General features: G+C 46.3%; 1 protein-coding gene across 1 annotated transcript in view; it reads right to left on the bottom strand.

Annotated features, from left to right (window-relative positions):
- The window catches only part of LOC142483871 (uncharacterized), a 33,561-nt gene that overhangs the window by 7,808 nt on the left and 13,677 nt on the right, over nucleotides 1–12,076 (bottom strand). Inside the window, exon 2 of the mRNA XM_075583799.1 lies at nucleotides 10,120–10,269. Coding sequence (XP_075439914.1) covers nucleotides 10,120–10,269 — 150 coding nt within the window. The remainder of the gene's footprint in view (nucleotides 1–10,119; nucleotides 10,270–12,076) is intronic.

The following is a 12,076-nucleotide window of genomic DNA, read 5'->3' as shown; positions in this document are numbered from 1 at the left end:
TTGGATGATTTCCTGATATTAAGGAAAAGGCACAATAAAGCCTTGTTATAATTTCACCTTACAAAAGTCTACAATTGTGTACCTCTGTGAGCGTCCGTCTACATATGGTGTCCGAAGTGCGACGAGAGGTCGTCTTTGAAGTTAGAAAGGACCGGAGATTTTTTTGTGAATTTTTTTATGCTTTTTGCCTACAAACAGTCTGAACAACTTAAAAAAAAAAAAAAAAAAAACCTCTCATGCAGCAGAGACTAGAGTTAAAGGGATACACACCACTGAAACTTACAAAACCACAGATGGACTCTTTTCCCCAATCTCAAGAGGAGAGAGACTGCTGAAGCAGCTAAACCTTATTTGCCTATCACAAAGTGTAATATGGTCATTGAAATAGGGGTTTTGCCTTCCAGCCATAGTCAGGGTTCAAGAAGTGAGTCAGCCCTTAAAAAGGGATAGGTGTTTGTTGTTTTCAAAAGTTTCGCTGAAGCAGTGAATACAGATGGTGACCCACGAGTGGTACTGATTTTGCAAATAAAGGTTGCCACACCGCATAGGGCTACCAGCTGTGAATGGAGTATATGCAGAAAAGTGTGAAAATTGATACAAGACTGTGCTGAAGCAGGGGAATTTTTAGCAAACAAATGCTGACCGTAAAATTGCCCTATAGGGGAAAAAGGGATTGCTGAACTGTGTAAAAGGTATTTCAAAGCCAATTGCTGAGTGTTGAGTCACCCTGCCGGGAATGAAAGAAATAGTCCACTGCAAAGAATGTTTTTTTTTCTGCAAGTAAAAAAGTCTGCCTATATATATCTTGGGAGAAAAACAGACACCCAAAGTGTGAAGTGTGAATGCCATAATACCCAAAGATGAGACTGAAAATTACTGAACTCAGGCAGAAAACCAAATTCTGTTGCTGAAGCGGAGGGATTGCACCTAGCAAGTAAATGGTGAAAAGCAAACAGAAGTTTTTACCTAGCAACCACACATTCAGCATACCTAATGAGAGATTACACCTAGCAAGTAAATGGTGTAAAGCAAATACAGGCATACCCCGCATTAACGTACGCAATGGGACCGGAGCATGTATGTAAAGCGAAAATGTACTTAAAGTGAAGCACTACCTTTTCCCACTTATCGATGCATGTACTGTACTGCAATCGTTATATACGTGCATAACTGATGTAAATAACGCATTTGTAACAGGCTCTATAGTCTCCCTGCTTGCGCACAGCTTCGGTACAGGTAGGGATCCGGTATTGCTGTTCAGGACGTGATGACATGTGCATGCGTGAGCTGCCGTTTGCCTATTGGGCGATATGTACTTACTCGCGAGTGTACTTAAAGTGAGTGTACTTAAAGCGGGGTATGCCTGTAGACGTTTTTACCTAGCAACTGCACATCTTGTATACCTGATAAGAGAAAATGCATGCACAGTACTGCTGATATTGAAAAAAAAAATTTTTACCCAAGAAAGAAAAGTCTACAGAGATGCCTGTGAGAGCTACGACCGCTACAAGCAAAATATGCCCACCTGTAGGACTATCACAATTGGGGGTTCTAGCAAATACAGTGGCAACAGCTGCAATAGCGCCTCCTGAGGTCAGGAAGAAAATTACACCTGATAGCCTAAAAATGGAGGACAAGATGCAGCGTTCCTGTAATGAACCCTACCCCACGGAAGAGTGGCCCTTCCAGTCCAATAAAGAGGAAGACATCTCTTACGGGGAACCCGAACCGAGTCACACCCACAAAACACCCCAAGAATGGTGGGGGTGCCTGAACTCGGCACGAACAGAAAAGACCGCTCCTTATGATGATGAATATGATCAGCAGGAGAAAGAGCGGGAGCAGTGGATCACCGAATATTTCCGTCAGCTATTACAGTTGCAAGAAAAGCCGGGTGGATCCAGTGACGCTGCTAAAATTATAAATAAAGGAGACCCCAGTATTCCTGATGGGACGGAGTCATCCAAAACAAAAAAGCAGAAAAAGAAAAGCGGTTCTTCACTTACTGTGGAAGGAACAGACATGTCCGCAGATCGTGTGGAGGAAAAGGGGGACCGAGTTGCCCTGCAGCCTAGAGAAAATGGAGAATTCGTCCCGCGGTTAACCGAATATCCAGAGGGCCCAAGGCAGAAATCGTGTACCCCAAAGAAGTGTCTGTCCGGTGCCAACAGTGAGGAACCCTCAACCAACCATCCCAGGGAAGTGGAGCCGGAACTAGTGAGTGACGATCCCTTGACCAGCCCTGAAGATGCCCTGAAAAATGCCAGGCATGACTGTGATATGCTCCGTGAACAATTGAAACAAAAGGAAGATGGTTACACAGAGCTACAGAAAAATAACGTGAAGCTACAGGAATATGTGCTTGCAATGTACTCTTTAGCCAGGACAGAATTGGATGATCTCAAGACTGAGCTAGATACTGCAAATGCTACTATTTCCGCCATGAATGAAAAGCAGAGCCAATCTGATAAAATGGTGGCTACGCTAAAGCGGAAGTATGAGGAGGCACTGAAGCAGATGACAATCTTCCAGCAAGAGGTTCACACTCTTCGCATAGAGCTGAATGCCTCACGACAGGAGGTCAACAGTGTCCGGATAGAGGGGGACGTATCTCAGAAAGAGGTTCAGACACTATGCAGAGCACTGGATGCCTCACATCATGAGACCAACAGCTGCCGCACAGACCTGGAACTTTCCAGAAAGGAACTACACAGTTTCACTGAGGAGCTGGACATTGCTAAAGAAACTATTGCCAATCTTAATACAAATCTCCAAGTCTCCCAGAAGGAGCTTCAGACCCTCAATCTAGAGAAGAATGTCTCACGCCAGGAGACTGTCAGTCTCAAAGCAGATGTGCGTAAATGGAAGGAGGACTGCAAAGAGGCCCTGAATAATACAGAGACTGAAAAAGAAGACCATTTAAGATTACAAAGAAAAAACGTAAAACTCAAAGAAGAACATTTTAATTTGACAAACGACGTCAAGGAAAAAAATGAAAAGCTGCACGAGCTTAAAGAAATAAATAGACTTTTGGAAGGTGAGAAGTTTGAAGCAGAGCACCGACTGCAGAACCAACTGCAAGGTCTGCGTACGCACCTCAAGAAGGCAGAGGAGAAGCAGCGAACTATGCAGGATGACAATCTGCAGGCTGTTAAAGAAATTCAAGTGCTGCAGGAACGTCTGATGACCCAGTATGTCCCCGCAAAGCAGCATGAGAAACTGAAGGCTACCCTGAGCATCACCAAAGCAACGCTAAAAGCCAAGCTTAGAACTCAGGTGACGCGGCACAAAAGGGAGCACAAGAAGGTCCAGAAACTGAAACAAGTAACTGTGGCCCAAGCAAAGAAGTTCATAGTGCTTCAAAATGCAATAAAAATGTGGAAGCAAGCTCAAAAAAAGCAAAGCATGCAGATAAATTCCCTGAGAAGAGACTTGAAAGACGCACTCAAAAAACAGGGATCTCTCGCGGATGAGATTACAGTCCTACAAGGACAAGTATTGACCCTGACTAAGCGTCAGTATCCCACAGCCTCAAAAACCCATGAAGGCAAGGGTACAGTGAGAGCTGGGAATACCGCTCATCTGAAAGACAGGGTTGCAAAATTTGAACCACCTAAACAAGCACTAGCAAAACCTTCAGCCACTCAGAAGGCAACAAAAGAAGGTACACGTGCTGAATTAAAACCAGAAGAATCCTTAGCTGATGAAGCTGAAAAGATGGGACATTCTCTGGAAGTGGGTGTGGAATTGCAACTTAATCTCAAAGAGGCTGAACTAGCAACCCCATTGAGTGGGAAAAGGGCAGAGAGATAGCTTCAAGAGCGGAAAACTCAAAGGGCTGTTTTTAAACGCTCTGCAACTGTTGCCATACAGTATGCCTACAATAAGACGAGCACCCGACGCGAGGGAAATCTCATGACCGCGCACATAGAAAAAAGACTATACTTGGAAAAAGTCCTCCTCGAGCGACTGAGGGGTGCTGATCTCAAGCACCTTCAGGAGGAGACACTAATAAACTGGAGAAAGGGCTCCAATCCCAGCAGGACTGAGGGTTCTCTTCCTCCATCCACTCTCATTCAAGTCACAGAGATATCTAGAATGAGAGTGGAAGGATTGGCTTTGGCCGTGGCAAGCCCGAGCTTCCCACAAACAGGGGAGGTATGTAACAGGGGAGTAATCCCTGTTCAAGTAATGTGCCTTTAATCTAGCAGTGTGGTGGTTAACTGCTGGTAGTCAATTTGTCCATTGTTCAGAGAAAATGAAGGTAGTGTCCGCTCTCATATCACCCTCTAGGAGGCGTATAAAGCAACACCAAGAGGGGCTCTCATTAGTCTAGTGGCCAAGAGAAAGAGAGAGAGAAACGCAAAAATTAAGACAGTTCAGGAGGAATTGAAAAATTTATGGGATCAACATAAGAGGTCTCCAGACCCAGTTATCCTCCAAAAGATTAGAGACACTTAGACAAAGCTGAATCTGTTGCTGACAACCCAAGCCGAGAGGTCGCTGACTTGGTCAAAGAGGAAATTTTTTGAAAAGGCAAACAAGCCAGATACCTTATTGGCCAAGATGCTTAATCCCAAAGACAAGTCCAATCATAGCCAGGCCATACGAACCAAATCCGGCATAACCACCGCCAATCCTAAACACATAGTAGGAGAATTTAAGCACTTCTATGAAGATCTATATTATGAAGATCTATATGATGGTGGAAAGGTGACCCGCTCCACAGGTACAGAGAAAGCCCTGAGGGACTTCCTAGGGGGCTCGAACCTACCTAGTATGAGCGAGGATGATAGAGAGGTGATGGGCAGAGACTTTACAGCAGAGGAGGTCTCCGAGTTTATCACAAACTTGAAACCCTCTAAAGCCCCAGGCCCTGACGGATTCTCAAACTTATACTACAAAAAATTCATGAAACAATTGACCCCTTATCTTCTCCGAATGTACAATCAAGTACTAGAGGGCACCCCCTTCCCCCAGCACATGCTCCAAGCGTCAATCTCAGTGATTCACAAACAGGGTAAGGACCCGCTGGACTGTAGAAGCTACAGGCCAATATCCCTGATAAATTCGGACATTAAAATTTACGCTAAACTGATGGCCAACCGTTTTAGTCTCATCCGCCCAGACTAGTGCATCCATATCAAGTTGGGTTTATCGCGGGTCGACAAGTGGCAGATAATACCCGACTAATTATTGATCTGTTAGAAATAGCCAATACACGATCAATACCGGTTATGGCGCTTAGTCTGGATGCTGAAAAAGCGTTCGACAGGATAGACTGGCCATACTTAGAGGCCACGCTTGGAGCATTTGGGATGGGCACGAAATTGACAAAAGCCATCCTCTCATTATACTCTGCACCGTCAGCCAGGGTGACCCACCAGGGATTCGCTTCCGACCCCTTCATGATTAAAAGCGGAACGCGGCAGGGCTGACCCATCGCCCCTACTCTTTGCATTATGCATGGAGCCCTTGGCCGCTCAGATTAGAGATAGTAACGCTATCTCGGGTATTGGCATTGGAAACCAGACGCATAAGGTGGCACTATATGCGGATGATGTATTCCTGACAATATCGAGGCCCCTCACCTCTCTGCCAAACTTGTTTGACCTCTAGGGGAGGTTTAACAGGATCTCCGGTTTCAAAATAAACCAGGCTAAATCTGAAGCCATGAATATAAATTTACCAAAACACATGGAGAAACTGACCACCCTCAATTTTAACTTCAATTGGCAACAGAAACAAATTAAATACCTGGGAGTCAATGTCACCAAGACTACTAAACAGTTGTACCAGGCAAATTACCCAAAGCTTATACAAACCTTGAGAGAGGATGTTAGGCGCTGGGCCAAATATACAATCTCATGGATAGGGAAGATTCACTGCATTAAAATTAACCTGCTGCCTCGCCTACTATACCTTTTCCAGACCCTCCCAGTGCCGCTAGGATTGAGGGATATCGTCTCGCTTCAATCCGAGATAGATAAATTTATCTGGGGAGGGAAAAGAGCGCGAGTGAGTAAGCAAATAATGCGCAAACAAACAGGGGCGGGAGGGCTAGCGGTACCTTGCTTGTTATCCTATTACAAGGCGGCACAATTATGCCAAATTGTGCAATGGCACACCAACCCGGACTCAAAAAGATGGGTGGCTCTAGATAAAGAACTCTGTTCCCCAGTTTAGCTGGAACACTTAATTTGGCTCCCCAAAAAGATGCAATTAAGCACCAAACAGCCGCTTTCCTCAATGACCAACTCACTCACGGGGTGGGACAACACCAGGCTCAAATGCAACCTGACCCATAAATCATCGGGAATGACCCCACTCTGGGGGAATCCATTATTTGCTCCAGGGCTGACCAGTATGGATTTCACAATCTGGAAAACGAATCACATTTACAGATTGGTAGACCTGGAGGGCAGAAAAGGCATACAAACTTTCGAAATCCTAAAAAGTAGCAACAATATCCCAAATGCCGAATTCTTTAGATATCTCCAGGTCAGGGCATTCTATCAAGCCAAGCAACCTATAAATCAACTATCGAATTTCGAAAAGGTCTGTTGCTCAGGAACGACCACTAAGGGACTCACATCGCAGTTATACAAAGACAACGGATTCTGGCTCGACTGTGACAGAGAAACTTAGCTACATGACCAAATGGGAGGCGGACCTAGGGGAGACACTCGACCCGGAAGAGTGGACAAAAATTGTGCAAGCAGTGTCCAAGAGCTCCATGTGCACGACCCTAAGGGAGACGCATATAAAGTTATGATGAGATGGTACCATACTCCCTCAAAATTGGCTAAATTTCTGCCCAGTTACTCCCCATTGTGTCCTAGACAATGTGGACAACAAGCAGACCTGTTGCATATGCTGTGGTCTTGCCCCAAACTGACCGGGACATGGGACTTAATCAAAGATTGGCTAACAAGAATTATAGGCATACAAATCCCGTGGGACCCGTGGGTTTTCCTACTAAATAGAACGTTGCAGGGCTTCTCCAAAGCAACAAATAAATTGATAACGCACTTCGCGACGGCGGTGCGTGGAGAGATCGCAGCAAGATGGAAACAAAATGAGATTCCACAGATTGCTTCCATTCGGAACAGAATTTGGACAGTATGTCAGATGGAGAAACTGACGAGCCTGGTCAATGATACCGGTGAAAATTACCTAAAAGTCTGGTTACCTTGGCTGGCCCAGACAGACATACCAGGGATAGATGGGTCCACGATTTGGCAATGATAGGATGAAATGCGTTCTCCCTTGGTGCCTAGGCACAGCACCATACACATAGCACAAGTTCGAAGTGAGGGGATAGTATCAGATGGGGCCCCGTGGCGCGGGTAGTTGGAGCGGCCAGGGATACATCCGACCCCCCAAGAAGCAATGAGCCGGAAGACACGGAACTCCCAGCGGAACCACAGCGGAAGGTTTCCCCCCCTCCCCCTCCTACCCTCCCCCCCTCTATCCCTCAGGTTTGTCTAGGTTATATGTCGGTCTGTCCCCCCCAGTCTGTCCTTTCAGTCGGTTGAAAGTTTGGACACATGAACAATGGACACTACAAAATGTTGGCTTTATATGGAAATGTTTGAAATGTCTGTAGAACATGTGACTTACTAATAAAAAAAAAATTCCAAGTTGAAAAAAAAAAAAAAATAACATTAAGGAAGAGGAGTGATAACAATAGAAAAGAGTGATAGTGCGCAGCTAATAACTAGTGACAACAAATATCAAGTGAACTGTGCACTGTGATTAAACAAACAATGTTGTGGACCCTAAATGTGGATCTGGCACTAATCGTGGGTCTGCAGCCTTTCTTGGAGGTGGCTCGACACCCCAGGAACAAAACAAAAAACAAAAGAACAAGGCGCACAACGCACATAGTGTATTAAAGTATAAAATGTGACTTTATGGTTAAAAGTAAATAGTTCTGCGTACATCAAGTGAGAATAAACAAGCAGTTGGTATATAGGTTTACCACAGCAGGAGATGACACTGTGCGACACCCTCGGATGGATCTCAGCATGCAATGGGTCTGGAGTCGTCTCATCTGTCCCTTACAGCGTCCTCCATTTAGGGATGGTAGGTGGATGAGTCCCTTGTGTGGAAAGCCCCACAGCACACAGCTCACAGGGTGGTAAAGAAGCCACAGGAATCAGCGTTCGTGGATCACTGCACCGTTTGCCGCCACTCCTCGTTCTGCGCTCGGCGATGACGTCACGAGTCGCTCCTCCACTTCCGCAATGCCTCTCGTCCACGAGAGGCATTGTGGAAGTGGAGGAGCGACTCGTGACGTCATCGCCGAGCGCAGAACGAGGAGTGGCGGCAAACGGTGCAGTGATCCACGAACGCTGATTCCTGTGGCTTCTTTACCACCCTGTGAGCTGTGTGCTGTGGGGCTTTCCACACAAGGGACTCATCCACCTACCATCCCTAAATGGAGGACGCTGTAAGGGACAGATGAGACGACTCCAGACCCATTGCATGCTGAGATCCATCCGAGGGTGTCGCACAGTGTCATCTCCTGGTGTGGTAAACCTATATACCAACTGCTTGTTTATTCTCACTTGATGTACGCAGAACTATTTACTTTTAACCATAAAGTCACATTTTATACTTTAATACACTATGTGCGTTGTGCGCCTTGTTCTTTTGTTTTTTGTTTAGTTCCTAAGGAAGAGGAGTCCCTGCCCCGAGGAGCTTACAGTCTAATTGGTAGGTAGGGAGAACGTACAGAGACAGTAGGAGGGAGTTCTGGTAAGTGCATCTGCAGGGGGCCAAACTTTATGTATCATATGTTCAGAATATCCACAGTGCTATTCATATGCTTCTTTAAGCAAGTGTGTCTTAAGGTGGGTGTTAAAGGTAGATAGAGAGGGTGCTAGTCGGGTACTGAGGGGAAGGCCATTCCAGAGGTGTGGGGTAGTCAGTGAAAAAGGTTTAAGACGGGAGAGGGTTTAGATACAAAGGAGGTAGAAAGAAGACATCCTTGAGAAGAATGCAAGAGTCTGGATGGTGCATAACGAGAAATTAGGGCTGAGATGTAAGGAGGGGCAGTAGAGTGTAAAGCTTTAAAAGTGAGGAGAAGAATGAAGTGTGAGATGCGGGATTTGATCGGAAGACAGGAGTGGGATTTCATGAGGGGAGATGCTGAGACAGATCTAGGAAAGAGTAGAGTAATTCTGGCAGCAGCGTTTAGGATAGATTGTAGGGGAGACATGTGAGAGGCAGGAAGGCCGGACAGCAGGAGGTTACAGTAATCAAGACGGGAGAGAATGAGGGCCTGAGTCCGAGTTTTAGCAGTCGAGCAACAGAGGAAAGGGCGTATATTTGTTATATTGCGGAGGAAACAGTACTCTGTAAAACAATGGTACCCGTCAAGGACTGATCGATATTCCCTTTCAATAAAAATAATCTTTTAATTGCTAATTTTCTCAAATATTTATTCGCATCAATAAAAAGCTCAAAATTGCTAGGTCCTATTGTGGGAGCAAAGTTGAGACCTTTACTTAAAAAAGAATTTTGTGCGGAGTTAAAATGACAGAACTTAGGTTAAAAATGCTACTTAATGGTTTATCTTCTTTAGCCTTTTGCCTCCCTCCTCCTCTCTTTCCTCTAGGTTGATTTATATGTTCTATTAGTTTTAATCCCACCAGGTGACTGGGTTCTATTATTATTTTAGTTGTCTGTTTTATCTACACGAGAGTACCTTTATTTTAGGACCATTTTAGTATATTCAGACAGGGTTGCACTATGTGTGTGTTTTCTGTTTTGCATATTCCATATCGGTGAACTGCGCTCCCTGACTCCGCTCCACAAGTACACTCCAAGGATCAACTAGGAAGATCCAGTGAAGGTTGAGCTGCATCGTGTTACCGTCTGTATTATCTCTTTGTTTTCATTATTGTAGTTTATTGCTGTTTATTCATTCAGCCAAGACACCTGTGGGAGCGCCTGGTAAATTTCTGCTTCTACCCCAGGTCCAGTACCCAGTTATACCCACCTCCCCAGACCCAGTACCTGTTATACCCCATACACTGGCCCAGTACCCCATGATACACCCCTTTCCTGGTTCAGTACCCCGTTATACCCAGTCCCAGTACCCCGTTATACCTCCTCTTCGTCGGCCTCCTCCTCACACTCCTCATCGTCTTTATCCTCCCACACTATTGATGGCATATAGTGCCCTGAAGAGCTGGAACTGGAGCTCACAGGGTACCACACTGACAGGCTGAACAGCTCCACCTCCGTATGCTCCACGACCTGCAGGAGACATAAAGTCTGTGTAACCAGGACAGTGATATGCTGTATCGCAAGAGCTCCTGTGACACTTATACCCCACTCCTCGGGCCCAGTACCCCGTTATACCCTCCTCCCAAGCCAAGTACCCCTTTATACCCCCATACCCAGGCCCAGTATGCTGGTATACCCCCAAGCTCTGGACCAATACCCCTTTATACCCCCAGGCCAAGTTCCCCATTATACCCACCTCTCCAGACCCCAGTTATCCCCCTTCCCCAGGCCAGTACCCCATGCTACCACCCTCCCCAGGCCCAGTACCCCATTATAAATGAGGCCCAGTAAACCATTATACCCCCCCTTCCCCAGGCCCAGTACCACATTATACCCACCTCCCCGGCCCAGTACCCCTTTATACACCCATCCCCAGGCCCAGTACCCTGTTATACCCCCAAGCCCTGGACCAATACCCCATTAAACCCCAAGGCCAAGTTCCCCATTATACCCACCTCCCCAGACCCAGTAGCCTGTTATCCCCCCTCCCCAGGCACAGTACCCAATGCTACCACCCTCCCCAGGTCCAGTGCCCCGTTATAAATGAGGCCCAGTACCCCATTATACCCCCCCTTACCCAGGCCCAGTACCCCGTTATATCCACCACCCCAGGCCCAGTACCCCTTTAAACCCCCTCAACAAACCCAGTACCCCGTTATACCCCCCTCCCCAGGCCCAGTACCCCATTATACTCCCTCGCCAGGCCAAGTACCCAGTTATACCGTAACGTACTATTCTATAAATAGTGTCCTGTACAACAGCTAAAAGTACTATATGTGCGGCTGATTCACAGCTCAGTGATTCCCATTTACCTGTAAAGTGCTACTTTCAACATCCTGTTGAGGGGTATTCTCCGCCCATGCCTGTGATACAGAGGATAGTAATGTGAGCACATGTATTCCTCACTCATAAGCATGTCCTGGTGCTGTATGGGAGGTTTGATGGTTAAACCAATTGTCCACAGCACTCAAACAGTAACAATCTTCGCAACGCAACGTTGCTTTGCAATGTTTGCAACTATTCGGAGTAATAGACCCCTTCAAGGCCCATTTACACATCACACTAATGGATTGTGGTACTTCCTTTAATTAATCCTATCTAAGGAACCTGAATGGTCCATTTGACTCTCCCTTGCAGTCACATATAGGGGCCTATGCTAGTAGCCTTCATAAAGGTTCTATTACGCCGGAGCAGAACCGTGTTCATTTGAGGTCCGGGACCCACTGCTTCCTGAGATACTGGCCCCGTTATGGGGTGCATGTATCTCCTATGCATTTAAATGTCTTGTGTCACATGACCGTGGGATTTAAATGCATAGGAGATACCGGCACGGCATAACAGGGCCTGTATCTCAGGAAGCATGGGTTCCCGGACCTCAAGTCAACGTGGTTCTGCTCCGGAGATCTCCTGCTCACACGCACTAGTATTACATTTTTTATTAAAACAGCTTCATTTCCTTAGTGGGTAGCCGCTAAGAAAGGAAGGGATTCAACCTCAATAGCCTGTTTATTGGGGGCAGAGGGGGTGGATGAAGGGGTTAGTAGCCCCAGGGACGGTAATTAGGCTTGCCTGGAAGGTTGCGGGAGGAGTTAACCTGCGGAACCGCTATGGTAATGAAGGGGTTAACCAGTGCTAGCGGTAGGCCTAAACATCCATCCTTGGGGCAACTACCCCCTTCATCCAATCCCTATACCCACAATAAACAAAAACACACAACAACCCTACTACCCACTCCTCTACCTCCAACAACTCACCCCCCCCCCCCCAACACATACCG

This window comes from Ascaphus truei, unplaced genomic scaffold (genome assembly GCF_040206685.1).
Source record: "Ascaphus truei isolate aAscTru1 unplaced genomic scaffold, aAscTru1.hap1 HAP1_SCAFFOLD_378, whole genome shotgun sequence".
In the NCBI taxonomy this organism is placed as follows: domain Eukaryota; kingdom Metazoa; phylum Chordata; class Amphibia; order Anura; family Ascaphidae; genus Ascaphus; species Ascaphus truei.
The sequence above is the reverse complement of the archived record's forward strand: the minus strand, read 5'-3'. Positions and strand labels throughout refer to the sequence as shown.